Raw genomic sequence first — 20,157 nt, forward strand, 5'->3', positions numbered from 1 at the left:
AAGATTTAGCAATCAAACATACCTGTTGGAGTTTAACCACAGAATTTTGCTACCACTTCTTTTGGTGGTAGAAAGAGCCTTTTGCCCTCACACCAACTGCTGCCTGTGCTTCCCTATCAAAATACATGTAACCTGTTGGCAGCAGGCCACTTTATTTGCAAAGGAATTTTTGTAATCAACCCTCAAGCACAAATTTGTTAGACATACTAAAAATACAGAAAAGAAACACACTTTAAACACCTAATTATCACTTCTATAAGGAAATATGTTTTTGTAGCAGTACAGGTATTGCGTTATTATTCCAATTATTGCAGGTTTTTTTAATTTCTTGTTAATGTAAGTATGAATACCTGCAGTGCTAAATCAAAAACATGATAGAGTTTCTTTCAGGTTCCTTATAACAGCTCGAAAAGAGCACTAAGTGAGATGTTCTAATTAGACTACACTTGCTACTATTTTCCTGTGTTTATTTAGCGCCTCTGCGATGCTTCTGTAGCTGAGGTATGTGAGAAGTGAACACCTCCACTATTTCAGGGGAGCAGCATCTCCATTTACACTTGGAGAGCAGTCAGGAGAGGGGGCTGGGAAGGTGGGGCTGCTGCTTCTGCTGGTGGCTGTGCACTCCTGCCTGAGTGGGACGCTTGTGAAGCTGCTGTGGGTGCATCCAGCCTGCTGTGCCAGAGGGAAAGGTCAGAGAATCACTGCATGGTTGGCTTGGAAAGGAACTTAAAGACCATCTTGTTCCACCCTCTGCCATGGGTAGGGACACCTCCCAGTGTCCCAGGTTGCTCCAAGCCCTGTCCAACCTGGCCTTGGACACTTCAGGGATAGGGCAACCACCAACACCCTCGCAGTAAAGAATTTCTTCCCAATATCCAGTCTAACCCAGCCATTGCCCCTGTCCTGTAACTCCATGCCCTTGTCCAAATCCCTCTCCAGCTCTCTTGGAGCCCCCTGTGAATTATTTCTGTGTTGTTTCATCACTCCAGAGCCGCTCATTGGAAGCTGCAGTTCAGCATTGCACTGTCACACTCTTCCAGCTGTATGGTGTGTCTGTGTAACACAGCACTGTGGCAGGTAGGAATGTTTGATTTATTGCTAAACAGGAGATCAACAGCCTTATTAGCATTGCAGGAGACATGGGCAAAGGTGCAGAAACCAAACCTGTGAGCACACAACATTTATTTTCACAGTAGTGCAGGCACTTATGACAAAGAAATACATCAAACACTCTTATTTATATGGTCTTGTCTCCAAGTTACTCAGAAAAACTAGGTCCCTCACTATATCATATGCTTCCTTCTACTCAAAGGCAGTTTTTCCTGCTGCCTTGTGGTTGTGGCATTGTTTATCTAAAATATCTATCACACTTTGCAGTGGAATTTACCTTGAAAATTGCTTTTTTTTTGTGCTGAGGGCAGTTGTGTATCACTTTCTCAGGAAGTGTTCAAAGGCCTGTGGATGTATGTCCTAGGGTGACTTTATGATGCTTGTATGTGGCCAGCAGGAGCAGGGAGGTCGTTCTCCCCCTGTACTCGGCTCTGGCAAGGCCACACCTCAAGTGCTGTGTCCAGTTCTGGCCCCTCAGTTTGGGAGGGACTTTGAGATGCTTGAACATGTCCAGAGGAGGCAACGAGGCTGGAGAGGGGCTGGGAACACAAACCCTGTGAGGAACAACTGAGGGAGCTGGGGGTGCTCAGCCTGGAGAAAAGGAAACTCAGGGGTGCCCTCATCACTCTGTACAGCTCCTGAAAGGTGAGAAAGGAGTCAGGTGAGGTTGGTCTCTTTCCCCAGGCAGCACTGACAGAACCAGAGGACACAGTCTCAAGCTGTGTCAAGGGAAATACAGGTTGGATAGCAGGAAAAAGTTTGTTACATAAGGAGTGGTAAGGTTCTGGAGTGGTTTGCCTGGGGAGGTGGTGGAGTCCCCATCCCTGGGTGTGTTTAACAAAGCCTGGATGTGGCACTGGGTGCCAGGGTTTAGTTGAGGTGTTGGAGCTGGGTTGGACTTGGTGATCTTGAAGGTCTCTTCCAACCTGGTCATTCTGTGAATTCTGTGTATCCCCCATTGTTCTGTTTGTGCTGGCCATGAAGTTCTGCACTTTTAAGACTGGTTCTGAGAGCGAAGTGGGGGAGAACAAGAGCGTGGTTTGTTTGCAGAAACTGCACCTGATTCCCCTGCATTCCTTCTCAGGAGCTCTGTTGTCTGCAGCACAGACAGCAGGACAGAGCTCTCCTTTGCTTTTGGTTAGTTTTTTAGCTAGCTGAGGCAAACAAGTTCCTTGGACTGTGGCTTTTCTTTTTATTGGAATTGTTCCACCCTGCTCTGAACTGAAAAGCCAAAAATCTACCAAAAGTTCACGCCTGTGTCCCACCAAGGCCTGGGGTCTGACATTTTCCAGCACAGGAGGGACTGATAAGAGACTGAGCCAGCTGAGCTACACCCCACAACAAAGACTCTCTCTGAATTTGCCACCTCTTCAGAACAAGGAGAGATGCCATTGTTTAATGTTACTCATTTTTCCATGTTTGTGAGCACTTTGCTTATTAAACAGTTTTTTCCACTTTTCTCAAAGCAGATTTATGCCTTCCAAATCCATGGGGAGAGAGGCTGCTTGAATTTGCTTTCTAGAGGGACCCCTTTGGAGGCTTCCTCCCAAATTTGCTCTAAACCAGGACAATGTAGCACTTGGTGAACATGGTGGTGGTGGTGGGTTTATGGTTGATGGTCTTAGAGGTCTTTCCAACCTTAACCATTCTGTGATTCTAAATCTTTAAGAACCATGTTAGGAAATGGTCTCTGCCCTGAAGGTTTCACTTTCTAAAAAGATGAATTAATGTGTTTAATAAATAAATCAGGCAGAGGTTCTGAAGAAGCTGCTGAAATTTCCTTAAGACTTTCTATGTGCAGAAACAAGAGGCTGAGCAGATTTTTCATGAGCAATAAGGCAATTTCACATAATAATGAAGTCATTTAATTGGAAAATGCAGGCAATGATACAGTAATTCTAGGGTTTTTTGGAGTTGTAAAATTGTTTTAAATTATTAATGTAACATTTTGCTTTTGCTTTCCATTATATTTCTAATAAAGACTGAGAGGGGTTTTTTGGTATGGTTGAAAATGAGATTCTCTAATGCAGACAGATGTCACCAAGTTTCAATAATGATGTGCTTGCTCTCTGATTATACAATACATTTACATAGGGTATATGGCTATTTTCAGTTTTTAGTTGAAGTATGAATAATTTATCCATTATTTTAAATTTCTGAAGTGGTGCCTTCTAGTTTATTAGAGTATGAGATAGTTTATTGCCTTCTGAACAAGAGAAAGTTGGTTTAGAGCAGTACTTAGTGTGAAGAGGTTTATTTTCAGAAGTCTCTAGTATTTATTACAACATGGCAACTTCTCTGTAAACACACCTTGGTATAATTTAAGGAAAAAAGAAGAGTTGAAGAGAAAATAGTAACTATATTTAAAGAATATTTTATCATAAGTTTTGACAGTTTTCAAACAAATCTTCAGTCATATTAAAATTAATTTTCTTGGATTTTGTTTCAGCAACTGCAGCCAAAAATGATGTATGTTTACAGTCATCTGAACATTTATAAAGAGGTTTGAAACACTTAATTATAAGGAGTGAATTATGGTATCAGTCCTTGATTTATGGCTGTAATGTTAACTAATTAGAAATGTAAAGTGTTCCAGTTCATTTACATTCATCTTTCATTAACTGGCTTTTAAGAAGTGATGAGAAATTGCAACTTTTAAAGAAATTTATTTAGCCTGCCAACTATTTTTTTCTGCTTTCCAAAAATACATTATTTCCTTGTTCATATATGTGTAAGAGTTTTATAGGCATCAATAACATAGTCTGAAGTTGAATTTTGGCACCAAGTTGTCTTTGAAGAAGAATAATAGCTTTTGTAAGCAAAAAAAAATTATGTTTCTTTGGTTATTGAACATCAGGAGCTGTCATGGAGCTGGTTCTCATCCCCAGTCTCCTTTTTCCCTAAACTCCAAAATCTGTTTTCCTTGTGACATCTTTGAGAAAGAGTTTAATACAAGCATCTAGACTGTCAATTATTTATAACCACTCATCAGAAAGTGGTTATAAACATCATTATTTGTTATATTTTAAGCAAAACTGAGGTTCATGGTGTTGGGATGAGGTGCAACTGGCACAAGAGGATTTTGAGAAAATTCTGCATATTGGGAAGGAAAAAAGTCACTCATGATCACCCATGAAGTTGATCAGGCATTCAAACAGTAGGCAGAGAGGTTGGGAAAATCTCCTAAGATGGAATTCTGACCTTGACTGGGTGAATCCTTGAGCAACCTGGCTTGAGTTAAAGTGGTGTGTGTTTTAAAGAGGCGTTTAAAGTATAACCTTCAGGAGTTCATTCCAACCTAAATTACTCTGTAATTCTGAATTGTCATTAACAGATATCCTGAACAAATATTTAATAATATTTAAGACTAGAAATGAATCATAAATAAAAAGTTTTATGGGATATAGTTGAAAAATTATTGAGTACAACTGAGTGACTTTTATTTTTCATGAGCCAAGTTTTGATCATCATAAATATTTCTTCTTATTTACAAATACCACAGAAGAATATTCCCTTTTTCCAGTTCAAAGTGAGGAAATCTGGCTTGGGTTAATTATGCATCCTCTGTGCTACACAATTTATTATTTAAAATCTAAATAGTATTTGTATGCAGTCTGTAAAGAAGTTCCTGAATTTATTAATGGAGTACAACATATCTGCCTGAGAAAATGTTGAGTTGGGTTTCAGGGTTTAGACGTACTGGAGATATTTGATCTGTAGGTTGTTCATCTTCAAGGCTCAAAAAGTATGGAAGAATGCACAGAATCCCAAGATGGGTCAGGATGGAAGGGACCACAGAGGTCACCTGGTCCCAGCTCCCTGCTGAGGCAGAGCACAGGGCACAGGGTTGTGTCCAGATGGCTCTGGAATATCTCCAGTGAGGAGACTCCACAGCCTCTCTGCACAATCTCTTCAGGGCTCTCAGTGAAGAAATTCTTCCTCATGTTCAGGTGGAACTCCCTGGGCTCAGTCCCTGCCCCGTCCTCTGGTGCCATTGCTGGGCCCTGGAGCAGAGCCTGGGCCCTGCTCTGACCCTCCCTGCACCCAGGGACAGACAGGGACACACAGGGACACCCAGGGCTGAGGGCCCCTCTCATCTGGGGCTTCTCTCCAGGCTGAACAGCCCCACCTCCCTCAGCCTCTCCTGGGCAGGGAGATGCTTCAATCCCTTCATCACCTTTGCAGCTTTCACTGGCCCCACTCCAGGAGCTCCAGGTCTTTCCTGTCCTGAGGAGCCCAGAACTGGACAGGGTTCTCCAAATGTGGCCTCACAAGGCTGAGCAGAGGGGCAGGATCCCCTCCCTGCACTGCTTGAAATGCTCTACCTAAAGCACCCCAGGATGCACTGCTGGCTCAGGGACAGCTCATTGTCCACGAGGACACCCAGGTCCTTCTCCCCAGGGCTGCTCCATCAGGTCACCCCCAGCTGTGCAGGTCCACAGGTGCAGCATGCTGCATTTGCATATGCAAATAGATTTGCCCATGTGTATTTCCATGCCAGGTAGGTTTTGGGTCTCACAGAAGACTTGAGTGCAGGGTCTTCAAATCTAAGGGGGAAAATGTGATTCATGACTTGCTGAGAGGTGTAAGATCTGTCTGAAAGTTTCTGTGTAGGTAAGAGAACCTTACACCTATGGCTGGGAGGAAGAGGAGGGAAAGGGAAGCATTTCTGGGAGGATTGGTAAGGGATTTGAAACAAACAGCTATTCTTTTCAATATTTATTTCGTGCTAATTCCATAAGCGGCTTATATAGTTCATTTGGTGTAATCATAGCCCTGCTACTGCCATGTGAACTATGAGGTTGTGAAAATGAATTTATACAGCTGATTTCTGAAAATCCCAAGCATTACCCTTTGGCTCAAAAGCACCATTACATAAATATGTACAGGCCTAAATCTTGGAGGAGTAATTTCTAATTTAGGTGCTTGTAAAACTGCTCTGCTTACTGCTGTGAAACACAGACCCCAGAAGATACATGTGAGACATTTTTCACATTCTGGCCAATGCAGCATTTTTTCTGCTAAGTCAGCAGTTCCTGGAGCTGGAACAATACGTTATCTGGTTAAAATTCTTCTATTTGTCCTTTTATTAAAGAATGGATTTTCATAAATTCCTTGTGTTTATTACTATTTAACTGCTGAGGATTCAGTGAAGTTACAGATTTCTCAGACACTCCTTTCTCTGTATAAGAATGAGAGTTATGGGGTCTGTGTGTGAACAGGAAGTTTTATTGAGAAATAAGATCTTTTCTAAGAGCCTTGTCCTGCTGAAACTAAGAAAATATTAAAGTTTGTCTTTAGGTTTGAATAAATCCATTTGAGCATTTTCTGATTAATAATAAACAGATACAATTTTCGGTGCTAAAGGCACATGTTGGTCATGTGTCATGTTCCTAAATTTTAATGTACATTTTGATACACTGTATTGGTTTTGTTGTTTTTTTTTTATTTTCAAATTACTTGTATTGTTTGGCTTGCACTTGCTGATTGCTCTTGGATATTAAAAGAAATGGACTAATAATAAAGTTATCTGAACATTCTGAAAATTAAAATGGCTCATTAACAAATCTTATGTGCTTTAAAATAGATGTGATTATTAGAAATCAGAATGTTTTTACATTTTTCTTTCCTATTTCACGATTATTTCCTTTTTTAAAGCTCAAATAACAAGTGCACAGCTTACAGGGCATTTTTAGTCCATATGCAATTAGGAGACTTCTTTGCATGATTTCAACAAAAGGTTCCTGAATTACACGGTGTTGTAAATGTGCCTGGCAGTAAGAGCAGGTGATTATTGCTTTTGTATTTCTTACCTTGAACTGCAAGAGGAGAAAAGCAGGTCAAAATGTAATCCAGCAGTGACTCAGAACTCATAACTTCACATGGTGTTTTACTGTGAGAAGAGTAGAATCAATGTGGTTTAAACCTATTTGATATTTAGTAATAAGTTTGATAGATCCAGTACACAAGTGTTTAGTAGTGATCCTAATTTAGGAATTAACCTTTCTTTATTAGAAAAGAGTCTTTGAAAATCAATTCTTTTTCTAGTAGAATAAAGATATTTTGCTAACTAGTAGACTATTTGACAAACTGAAGATGTTTCCAGACTGTCTTCATATAGTGCTCCCTTTTTAGTTAACTAATCCAGCACTTTTTTCCTGACTAAAAACCAAAAAAAGCTGTTAAAAGATGGTCTGCAGAATGGAAGTCAGAGATTTAATATTTTTGTCTAGGTGTCATTTTCTAGTAATGATTTCCTAACAGTCTTAACTTCCTCAATTTTTTAAATTCATGAAATATTGAGGCAATATAGTAACATTTCAGCAGTGTAGGCTGCTTATTAAAATAATCAAAATGAAATTATTAACGGAGAGCATCCCACTCTATCTTCAGGAATAAAAAACCTTTACCTTGGACATATGAATGACCTGAAGAGCCAAGAAATTTTCAGAATATTTGTGGAGAAATAATACTGCTTTAGCATGGAATGGTTTGGGTGGCACCTTCCACTATCTCAGGTTGCTTCAAGCCCTGTCCAGCGTGGCTCTGGAGACTTCCAGGGATCCAGGGGCAACCACAGCTTCTCTGGGTTACAAGGTTATGAATTTTTATATAAACATATGTGTGTATATATAGATATTTATATACATACATATATATAACATACAGACATATATACAAACATATATATATGTATGTGTATGTATTTTTTTTAAAGGTGTATATATGTTTCTCTAATATTTTCTTTTTCAGGAATTTGGTAGATAATTGCTCCAAGAATGTTTTGATAATCCTTGCGATCACTTCTAACCTGGTATTCTATGATAAATTATATATAGGAAAGACTAAAAACTCTTCCACTGTCGCAGGTTGCTTAAAACCCTGTCCAGCCTGGCCTTGGACACTTCCAGGGATCCAGGGGCAGCCACAGCTTGTCTGGGTAACAAGGTTGTGAATATATATTTTTATATATATACATATACATACATATATATGTATTTCTCTAATACTTTTCAGGAATTTGGTAGATAATTGCTCCAAGAAGGTTTTGATAATCCTTGCAATCCCTTCCAACCTGGTATTCTATGATAAATTATTTATAGGAAAGACTAAAAAACCTCTCCAAAGGCACTGAAAATGACAAAGACCCGCGACTGCTCACCGTTTTCCCATTTTTCTTTTCCTTCCAGAACAAGATCATCCTGGACCCGATGACGTTCAGCGAGGCGCGGTTCCGGCCGTCGCTGGAGGAGCGGCTGGAGAGCATCATCAGCGGGGCGGCACTCATGGCCGACTCCTCGTGCACGCGCGACGACCGCCGCGAGCGCATCGTGGCCGAGTGCAACGCCGTGCGCCAGGCCCTGCAGGACCTGCTCTCCGAGTACATGAACAACGTAAGTAACGACGGCTTTAATGGATCTCAGATGTTGTAACGAGGCTTTGTGCCGAGCTGTTTGAGTTGTTGAAGTTTTTAATGCCTTGCAAACGTTTGATAGGAGTTGGGTATGATCAGAAGCTCACGGGGGGTGGTGTTGTACCTGCCAAGGAACTTGGCGCTCCCCTTGAATTTGGCATTGAAGTTTCTTCTGATGTGATAACTAGCAGTTCTTTTGGAAGTAGAATGCTTTTTAAAATGAAAACAATGGTGAGTAATCTCAATGTGAAATGACCCAAGAATTATTTTCTTATTGAAGATGAATATGGGTAATTTTCAGCATGCTTGCCCCTGTGGGATGGTCATTGTGTTTGGTTTTTAGGATGTTACCCATAGATATTTGCAAGAGGTTGACTTTTTGGTGTGTGGATTAAATCACTGAAGGTTTCATTTTCTGATGGAGCTATGAAATACTCAGTTGCCATGAAAGTAGGGGGTTCAGCACTAGTGCTGTTCACACAATCTTACAAACAACTCTCTGGGTAGGTTTCCAGAGCTGTTGAATTCTTCGATGTGGTGTGAACTGGCAGTGCATAACCTTTGTTCTGCACAAACAGAACTTGTCGCAGAAAATTCTCTCCACCCAATGTTCTGTATTAAAGCTCAGATGTTCTATTGCCATGTCCTTTTGAGGATGTGGGAAAAAGACCAAAGCAACATCAAAAACCTGTTTTAAAATTAAAATATTTGCCAAGAGGTGTCAAACTGAGCATCTCTGCTGTTTCTTTGGTTGCTCTCAAAGTATCAGATGACACATTTTGATCCCATTTTGCTGGAATCATCATCAAAATAATGCTGAAGAGGGTGTTCAAGGATAGACCTTTAACGTTGTTATTTTCATTGGTACTGTTACAGTTGTTAAAGTGGCGGAATTCAGTATCAATAGTGCAAACTTCAGTCCTTTAGTCACTTCATTTTACAGTTCAGGCTTAAATGTTGCTTTTCAAAGGTACTGTTCATGTAACAGAGTCACCTCAAGGAATAGCTGTTTGATGGAATTGAAAAGCATTATTTGCCTCTTAGTTTTTTGAAACAATGGTTGACAGGTTCTCGTGAAAGCTTGAATGAATTTGAAGTTTTGCTGCTGTGTTAGGGGTTAGAAGTTATAAAAGAGAACACTAAATATCAGGTGTTGAGGCTGTGGTGGAAAAGAACTTGCTGGGTTTCTTCCTACAAAATCTTGCTTTGTAGAAGCAATACTGGTCTAGTCCTTAAAGGTCTTTTGAAAAAACTTTAAGAATTGATGAGTGGTGGCTTCTCATTTTATTGTGGTGCCTCTTTTTCAGTACACAGAGTTTTGGTAATGGTGCAATTTGCCCCTGGATGAGAAACATTCTTATTTTGTTTCTGACTGCATTTACAGAGGGAGGAAACTTTTAAATTCCTGCAGGCATTTATGATCACTCTGAAGGTTACTAAAATTGTTTCATCATTTTTACTTAAACACAAAGTGGTGTGAGCAGCTGCTTTTATGGTTTCCACAGTATGGTTGTTGAAACAGTCTTTTTTTTTTTTCCTTTTTTGTGCCCTTCGTCATCTGAGTTGCACAATCCCTGTAATTTATTTATTTTTCTGCCTTATACTGAAATGTAGTCAACTTAAGTAAGATTTTTTTATACCTATTGAGCAAACATTATAAAAACTGAATATATACTTAATTTACATAAAATGCAGTACTTCTGACTTTAGCAGCTCTGGTGTGGTAGAATTTGACAACAATAGTTTCCAAACCGATGTTATCCGTTACTAGGAATGGGATTAAGATTAGATATTACTATGCCTAAATTTAATTTTTTTGTACATAGGGACAGGTAAAGTAGGGGGTGTCAATTCAGTTCTTTAAGGGTGGATGCCATTTTTAGATACCAGGTTAAAAAATTCCAATGCTTGTTTGAGCATTGACTCCTCAATCTGCCCCTCCAAGGAATTTGAATCCATGGGTCAGTTTGTAGCTGCCAGCCAACTTCCATATCATGTATGCTCTAGGAATGGACAAATTGCCAGACTCCTTCCTTCATTAAATCATTTGAGTCTCCATTGCCCAAGCTCCAGTTATAATTGTCAGAGACTGGATCAATACTGGGGATCAGATCAATACAGCCAACAGAGCCTGAAGAGCCATTGAGTTGACAATTGTTATAATCTAATATGGGCAGGGGGTAAGTTAAATATCTCTAGACTTCTCTGATATATTAATTAAATCCCCATAGCCAGGACAGAAAATCAGATCCTGAGCTTGTAGGCCGCTTCTATTATTGAAGGGTTGGATTTCATCCATTCTGCCATGGCAGAATTTGCTTTGGTATTAAACCTATTTCCTTGAAACTTGTGGATTGTTTTCCTTGGGTTCTCAAAAGTATGTTTAGTATAACAAAAGATCTCACTTGGAAAGTTTCATGAGTTTCAAAAGCATAAAAGTGAATGGGACACACCAAACATGACACAGTCCTAAGTCAGATCAAGGTTGATTTTGCAGAGATGCACATCTTTAACATCTTCTGCCTGTGTGGCTTTAAACCACTGCAATCTTCAAATCTGCCCTTGCCTTAGAGATTGTGAAATTAATCAGTCATTCATGTTTTGGGGGTTCTTCTGTTTGATGATAGCTGAAAAATGATGATTTTTTTGGGATGAGTGTTGATCAAATGAGCATGCAGCAAAGTAAATACTTCATGGTGATATTTAAAGGATGCAGACGATGAAGGGCAGGGTGTTGGCAATGTGCTGTTCAGTCAATGTTAGTTCAGTCCTTCTACAGTTTAAAATAGTTCCTTTTCATTCATCTACTTCTATGATTTGGGCTCAGAGGGGTGCTTCTTACAAATCTTCAAGAGCTGAAGGAAAGGGCTATGAGTTGAAGAAAAAGTAGATACTTCCAAAATTTTGGCATCCCAAACAAAATCTGAAAAGAAAGAGTTGGTAGAAAGGAGGAGAGGGGAGATTTCGACTTAGGTAAGTGAAAATGGTGCTGCTTCTGCAGTTGTATTATTTAGTGTTATAAAAGATGTGTTTAGGTTTCTGCTTCCTTCTCAGATAAATGTTGACTTGCTCCATTTCCTACCTGTCAAATAATGGTTTTAATTAGTCCCTAGGCTCTTAATGAATTCTATGAATAATTATATATTTGTATAGTTACTGCATTGACCAGTCTCACAGTACCTAAACCCTCTGCACGGGAGATCCCTGGGAGTTCTCTGCCAGAACTTCTATGGAGATGAGATGTAAACTGCTTCATTATTCTTTGTATATCCAGAAATATGCATATTCTTCATTTGCCTTATCAGTAACTTCGACAAAATCTTTTCCCAGCTTATTTATTTTAATAAATCTATTATTTCTCTCATGAACTCAACTAAATTTTAGAATCTGTTACTTTTGGGAAGCAAAGGCAAGAGAGTTCTCAGTTTGGTGTGTTATATGACTTTTTTTTTGCCAGGGTCTCAGAGAAATTTGATAGGGTATTTTTCAGCTTCTTATGTAAATGTGATAAATCCCATAATTTATTTTGAAATAAAATTACATTTCTAGACTTCTGTCCTACAGAGAAGACCTAAATGCAGCTCCCCAGAAGCTCTTAATGCAATTGTTTTCCATTTGTCTAAATGAAAGCCTTATTTAACGGATGGTTAGCTCTGATTGGGGTCTAGTTTCCTGCTGCTTTTCTCTCCTGGATCCTTCATGATTTATATTGCAGGCTGTCAAGGAGCAAAAATACCAGGAACCTGGGAGTTCCAGCTCTTAAACTCCTGGCTCAGAAATGCACTGCCAAACTCAACCCAATGCTGGGCGCCCTTTCTAGCAAGACTCTGGGTGCTGCTGGGTTGATGTCAGATTAACATAAGAAAGGGAGGAAATTATATCTTTAGAAATACATGCTTAAAAAAGAATGCTTTGAATTCCCTCTGACATCATCAAGTCAGTGCCAGAGATAGACTGAATGTTGTGTTGCTGGGGTGTATCAATGATAAATTTGGAAAGCAGTTGACAAGTGAGTAAGCCATGAGTGTTAAAGACCTCTGTAATCACTCCAGTACTGGCTTGGCATTAATTCAAATCTGCATTTGAAAAGGCATTTCCCAGCTGGTTCAAATATGATTTTCTCCTCTAAAGCCTTTGGGCTCATTATTAAGCCAACTTGCATTCTCCTGCCTTGCTTTCCTTCTTATCCAGTGCTTCTGCTCCCAGTCCCTGCTGACATTCCAGAGGAGCTTTTCTTTTAATTATAATTGGTTTTTTGGAACAGATAATATTTCTGTGTGTCTGACTGGTATGATCAGTCCTTAATAGAGTCTTGTATTACTACTGATGATTTAATGTTTAGATGTGAGGATCACATCTGAGAACTAGATTTCTCAGAGAGGCTGTGGAATGTCCCTCACTGGAAATATTCCTGAACCATCTGGATGCAGTCCTGTGTAATGTGCTCTAGGAAGACCCTACTTTACCATGGGGGTAATGCTTGCTCTTTGAAATTTTACTCTCCAAAGTTACTACTTGTCCTTGATACCTGCTTACTCCTAAGTTGCTATAAAAATTTGTGTTTCTTATGAAGAAGAAAATGTTATTTCCTGAAACAACAAAACAGCAGAAAAACAAATGAGAAAACACAAGGCTGCTGGCAGCTTCTCTTCACAAATATATCAGTAAAAAAATTGGAATGGCTCAAAGGAAAAACAGAGTGCTGCAGTACATGAAGATGAAATGTCCTTAGCAGACAGCTGGTTATTGTGCTTGATTGGAGAACGAAAAACATGAGAGCAACTGAAAAATCTATAAACTCTCAAGATACTGCCAGCTGTCACATTTAACAGCTTCATCTCAATTCATATTTAAGATCAGCAATAATTGGTGCGTACATTTCAGCTCTGGAGCTGACTTGCATGAGGTTAATCTGGGGGTGACAGTGAACAGTAAATTACAGTTAAGAGACAGAGGAATGTCCAGAGCTGTCCTGAGATGAGGAATCAGGGATAAATGACAAGAGATTGACTGCTGGAGCAGCAGCATCGACCGATTCAGGCGTGACCAGCACAGCAGGGCAGTTTTTCCATTGGTGCCATTGTCGAATTCCTGGCTGGCCAAATAATCTTTAGAGGGACAGCAGCTTGTTTAAAGCTTTCCACTGTATTTCAAGCTGGAGAGGGGCTATTTTACTGTTCACTTGGCTCTTTTAGAGCAGTTTTGTCTTTGTGTACTTGAAAGAAACAAGTAGAAGCACACTAGTTACTATTGGAGGAATAGGCTAGGTTCCCAAATGTTCTATGCATTGCTGCTTGGTCAGTTTAAGATTTTTGCACTTATGGATCCCTCTTGAGTGCCTTGACTGCTCACAATTGTACATAAATCACTGTCTAAGTATGCAACCTGCAGTGTGACTTGAGACACCTTTTCAGGAACCTTCTGTCTCTTCTATTTTGATGATGTCAGGCCCTCATCATAAGGCATGTCCATTATTTTTCAGTAGATTTATAGAAATGCTGCATTATTTACAATTGCACAAGCTAGTTTTGATTTATTTATTCATTCATGAATTTCCTGATTTTGTAATTCCATAGTCAGAGTTTGCTGTGTTTTTCTTATCAGATTCAGAGAACCACACTGGTGTTTACAATCAGAAATAAAAAAAGCTCTGAGAAAATGGAACTTCATGGCTTGGAAATGACAAATATCTGAAAATATTGTCCTGATTTCAGGTTCTGGTGATTGCAGATTTACACATCCCTGTTGAGATGAGTAGATTTTTAGATTTATTGAAGTAATTTTCTCTTTACAACTACCTGTTACAATTTACTCTAAAAGAGGAGGGTAGCCCAGGTTCTTGTTAATAAATCTCTTGGGATGGATTAGAGTTAAATGACCCTGAATGAGTGTTTTTTGTAACTATACACATGTAGGGTTTATTGTAGAATAATTTGGTTGCAAAGGAAGACAGATACACAGGCATTTTGGCAGTTAGCTTTAGTAATATGACAATATAAGAGCACAAAAATCACCTAAGAAAATGCACAAGAAGCAAAGGCCAAGAATAAAAATATCTCACCACCCAAAGGCTTCACAACAAGACTTGGGCAGTGTAATTTTGATGGCACTTGGTCAAAATAATGGCCACAGACTAGACCCATCAAAGGATGGAAGAAACCTCCAAAACACCACATCTATTGGGTTTATATTCACTCAGATTCAGGTAGGAACACCCAGGTACCCAGGTGAAGTTCCCCTGGGGTGGGGAACCAGCTGGGTGATGTTGTGTTGTGGATCAGGAACACCTGGAGGATGGAATGGTGTGGATCAGGGACACCTGGAGGATGGAATGGTGTGGATCAGGGACACCTGGAGGATGGAAGTCTGTGGGTCAGGGACACCTGGAGGATGGAATGGTGTGGATCAGGACACCTGGATGATGGAATGCTGTGGGTCAGGGACACCTGGAGGATGGAATGCTGTGGGTCAGGGACACCTGGAGGATGGAATGGTGTGGATCAGGGACACCTGGAGGATGGAATCCTGTGGATTAGGGACACCTGGAGGATGGAATGCTGTGGATCAGGACACCTGGATGATGTGATGCTGTGGATCAGGGGACACTTCAGGAGTCTTTGATGCCTTCCAATTCCATACAGCTGCCCATCACATCTGGGCCCATCATGGCCCCTCAGCAGAGTGAGCACCTTCAGGCCACCTGTGAATGCCCCAGGACCTCCTGGGCAGGGGAGTTCCCACAGCTGAGTTCTCTGATAAGGACAAGGAGACAGTTCCTGCCTCACAGGTTCCCCTCTTTCCTTATCTCGTTCATCACCAGCTGTCTCACTGATTCTCTGACTCTGTGATTCTAATATTTGTGGGAGGAAATGGTGTTTTTTGAACCACAGTGCTGGATTTTCCTTGGTGGTATCAACCAGAGAATGTTTTGCCTCCTTTTTGCTCTTTGTCTTTAAAGGCAGACCATGATATGTCATTATAAAAGTGTTGTATGTCATGTTAACATGTAAATAAAGCAGAGGAGGTTTATGGAGTGTAAGGCTGAATTGGTGTATTAGGGTGAGTGATGTTTCTAACAAGATACTTCCCTTCAAATTAGCATGGAAATTTTCTAGACTGACAGTAAATCTAAACCTGATTTTCTCAGTTCCTGTCGGGCTTAGTCTGCCTGGGCCTCTCCTACTCAACATTAAAATTGAGGTCATATCAGTCTCAATTCATTAAAGTTTGAGTGCCTTGCCATTTCCACATCAAAAAATCTGCATTGATTGTATAATTGCAGTGTTTGCCCATTAAAATGAAAGCTGGGACAAAACCAACACATGACAGAATGAATGGCACAACAGTCAGAATGGTGTGGGATATAATTTTGATGATTTTTCATTGTTTTTGACCAACAACCCACGCTGCCTTCCTATAAAATATTATATCAATTTCTCATGTGCCATAGTGGGGAATAAATTATGCAGTAAGTGGACCCCAATTTTATCAATAGTCAGGGAACTTGCTTTTCTAGGGAAATGTTTTTGGTTTTCCTCCTTGTTTTATCTCTTACATGTATGTATGAATACAGAAGGTCTGACTGTACTGTTGGTACCTTTTGAGAGTATTTGATATTTTTATTTTCTGCGAATACACTACAATTAAAATTGTCTTGTTTCTTCAAAAAAAACCCCAATCAAAGTCAAAGCACAGCAATCCCCCAAAACTGCATTTTCATGCAACGGTTTTCATGTTCAACTCATTTAATTTTGCATTAATTAGTTGGTTGTTTTGTTTTTTCTGAAGTGTGTTCTTACAGAAGTGATGACTTCTGCACCAGCACTTTTGATATCCTGGAAACCATTAGGTGTAGTCTGTCTGAAAATGATGTTTTTAAAGCTGTTTGTCCACCTGAAAAAAGTCCTCTATCAATCTTGTCTCTATAGTGTGATTCATAACCTCTCTGATTTTATTTCTACTGAAATTAGCATTTATGGGCTATTAATTTGTTGTTTTTCCATGTCTGCAAGTCAATATCAATATGAGAGAGGTTTACCATGCATTTTATAATATGCCAATAATGTGATTATTAGCTCTGTGTATACCTGGTTTTGGTGTCCAAATCTTACTTTCAGTATTTACACAATCCAGATTAACATTGTTGGGTGTTGTATTCTTTTGGATGCAAAGAAAAATATTCCCAATGCATTTATAGAGCTACTGGGAATGAATCAAAATAAAAGAAGCATGGGCCTACTGCAATTAGTGAGCTTTCAGAAAATCAGATCAAAAATCTGTGTCTTCTTGGAGGCTACAAAACATCTTCTGTTGCACATTAAAAATCCTTCAGTAATTGTATAAATGTAGTGTTTGACTGTTGAACAAGGTGCAAAACATCTGTATTTTCAAAGACATGGGATTTCTCTCTTTTTGATTTATTTTCTTTAAAAGCTACCTGAATCCTTCTCAGCAGTTGGAGTGAATTTTTTCTATAACTGGGCAAATTCTGAATGGCTTTGGTTTGCCTGTTGCAGAATGACACATGATTAGATCATAATTTGGATAGTCAAGGATTCACTTCACCTCAGGAAAGGTCAAAGCTCTTTTCCTATCAGTAATGTCATGGCAGTATTTACAGTGCCATTAGCAATCCAAAGTACAGAAAATATGCCAGTTCTGTGCAAACCTGCAGTTTATCCTGCACTGGTTTGGATTATTTTTATTTGTTTACACCAGGAATGTTTTTACAAATGAGAGGAAGGCTCTGCAAGGCAGTGTTGGAGGAATTGGCTGTAATTTAGGGAATTTTCAGCTGAAATGATGGTGCTGGATATCCAGAAGAGGGCATGCTTGCACATCAGAAATGTTTTGTGCATGACTAAAGATCTGCATGCTGATGTGGTACAGCTGTAATCCAAGAAAATGTAACAGTACACAAAGAAAAGATGTTACCTTGTTAGTAGCTATGGATTCTTCAGAAACAAATAGATTCAAAAGGTTGTTTGGGGAAAAAAGTATTTTAATAAAATGAGTATTAAGTGGGTGAGCTGTCAGATAGAAATGAGATGGTAGGAAATGAGGTTCTACTTGCATTTTTTAGTAAATTATTTCAGCTATAGGTACATGAATGCTTGGGAACATGTGCATTCTTATACAGAATCATTTCCAAGTTCTACAGCAGTGAAATGCATGATAATATGAAGCCACAAATATCAGTGTTTGGTAGGGTCTGATATTTCATCTGGGAAATGATCTTACACTTCCAAAGTGCAACAGAAATGCAAAGGCATCATGTTTTGTGACACAGTAACTTGTTGCTTTTTCCAGAGTTGTGTATTAGCCAGATGTTGGGAGCACATGAAGTTGGTTTTTATATTTTCACGTGAGGAATGAAAGACAAAAACGTCTCTGCAGTAATCAGTTCCCTGAAAAGTTGCTTAGTAATAGTAGGAGGATTGATTCTTTTTTTCTTTTGAGATGACTGAGCTGAAGGAATAAGCAATTTTCTTTTTGGATTGGATTATTTTTTGAATTTGAAGTATTGATTCAATCTTCATATTTGGAAACTTTTTCAGAACTTTTCCTTTTAACAGATATTGCAGCTGTTTACAATATTTTGGGTACAACAGAATGAAATGAAACATTTTGTGAAATTAATTTGTCTATAATTTGTTGATTAATTTGTCTCCCTGTCCACATGAAGGAGTTGGAACTCTGATCATTAATAATCCATCCAGCCCAAACTATTCTGTAATTCTGTACCAAAGCTTTAAGCTTATCTGCTTTATAAAGTAAATAGTGTTTAAGTTTAGAGTTAACATACTGACCTGACATTTTCATGATACCTATATTTTATATATACATATATATTTACCTATATTTTTATATATATATTTTCATGATGCCTATATATATATATATTTTATATCTTTGTCAGATCTTTGCTGCCTTATCCAATTCTAGCATTTATGGAAAAAGATCAACACAAAGAAAATGGCAACACAGATGCATCATGACTGTAGTTATGCATTAAAGTTGCAATGGAATTTTTATATTCCTGTTTACTGAGATCCCTACAATGCAGTTGTGTAGCTGTAGGTGGCCAGTGGCTGAGCTCTTTGGGGTGTGCTCTAAAGTACACGGTGTGGAATAACGTGGGTACTGTGAGGCTGTTGGGCATTGGAGGGATGCCCTCAATCCTGGCATCAGATGAATTACACTTTAATTGGGTTTTAAGGCTAAGCTGAGCAAGTAGATAAGGTAGAATTAACCAGAGACTATTAATGCCATGAAACCTTTGGTGCTTTTCAGCTGTTGCACTAAACCCTTGCTGGGAAGAGACAGAATGGGTAAGCACAGAATGACATAACCCCTTACCTGGAGCCCCTTGGACCAGGATGCTGCAGAAAATCACATTACTTGGATTTTATTATAGCATTTAGGAAGGAAAGGAGACAAAAAGCCCAAAGCTGAGTTTTCCCAAGCTGTGAGACCATTCACCCAGGGAATTTCCTAAGATTATTGAGTGGTGGGTGGTTTGTTTCTGACAGAGCAGAACAGAAGCTGCTGTGATGTCAAATGGCCAAAGCATTTGCTTGTGTATTTCTTTTCTCTGTGAAATACCTTATGATGATTTTGTTGTGGAATTTTTATATTTATTGGATGAATGACATTTTTTCCTGTAACTTCTTTTTGTCCTCCACAGGGATGCAATCAGATTATTAGAATTTTTAAACAGTTACAAAATTCAAGCACTTGAGCTCATTTGTTATTCCATTATATTATTTTTAACACTTTTTTTTGTTGTTTGAAGCTGAGAAATAGTCTAATGGCTAAAGGCATTGCAAGGCAAATTTTAATGTTAATAATTTATTATCTAAGATGGAACAGGGGTCAGTGGCATGGCTAGCACACCATATTAGTCCATAAGAGTAAACAGCAGCCTTAACGTTTTAAAAATTTCCTATATAAATTAAAAAAAAACTAAAAAGGAAAACAGGAAAAAAGATAAAGGAAATGAGAGGAGGAATTTTTATTGTTGATGTCTGTCATAAATCCACTCATTCAGTAGAAAATTATGTCTTATTCTTCTGACTGGGTAAGTGAGCATGAAACCTTGTGCTTCGTGCAGTATTTTTGATTTCTGCTTATAGGATGAGAATATGGAGCCAAATCCTGTGGATGTCAGGGAATGTTGTTCATTCTTACATGTATTTGTAAGGGATTCACTTGGGAATATGAGGTGCCTGATTTCAGTATCTCAGTACCCCCAGGAAAGGCAGTAAGGTTAACTCACAAGATATAAAACTTCATTGTATTTGTTGTGAGAGTCACGTCCTGGATTTTATGGGGTCTGATCCCTCCTGGTGTGTTCTGCCTGGAGAGCTGTCACTCTCCATGTTCCTTCCAAATGCTCAATTATTAACATTTTGTCAGGATGAATTCTAATTAAAATTCTGAAATCAGATTAAAAAAAAAACAAAAACAAACAACAAGAAAACCCTCAACCAATTTAATATCAGGATTTAACTACTGAAATACATGTCGGTAGAAATACCTTTGTAGAAATACAAAGGCTTTTAAAAAAAATTCTTTCTATTTTCTTTCCTGTCCTTTCACTGTAACTAAAGAAAGAAGTGAGAGAATCAATT

The 20,157-nt window shown here is 39.0% G+C and overlaps 1 protein-coding gene across 2 annotated transcripts in view; it reads left to right on the plus strand.

Moving 5' to 3' along the window:
• The window catches only part of CTNNA2 (catenin alpha 2), a 474,927-nt gene that overhangs the window by 132,207 nt on the left and 322,563 nt on the right, over nt 1-20,157 (plus strand). For both annotated transcript variants that reach the window (XM_071447298.1, XM_071447300.1), the window contains one exon: nt 8,301-8,504. In XM_071447298.1, the coding sequence (XP_071303399.1) occupies nt 8,301-8,504 (204 nt within the window). The remainder of the gene's footprint in view (nt 1-8,300; nt 8,505-20,157) is intronic.

The sequence above is a fragment of the Agelaius tricolor genome, unplaced genomic scaffold, assembly GCF_023055355.1.
Source record: "Agelaius tricolor isolate 1412-34295 unplaced genomic scaffold, bAgeTri1.0.p SCAF_24, whole genome shotgun sequence".
Lineage (NCBI taxonomy): Eukaryota > Metazoa > Chordata > Aves > Passeriformes > Icteridae > Agelaius > Agelaius tricolor.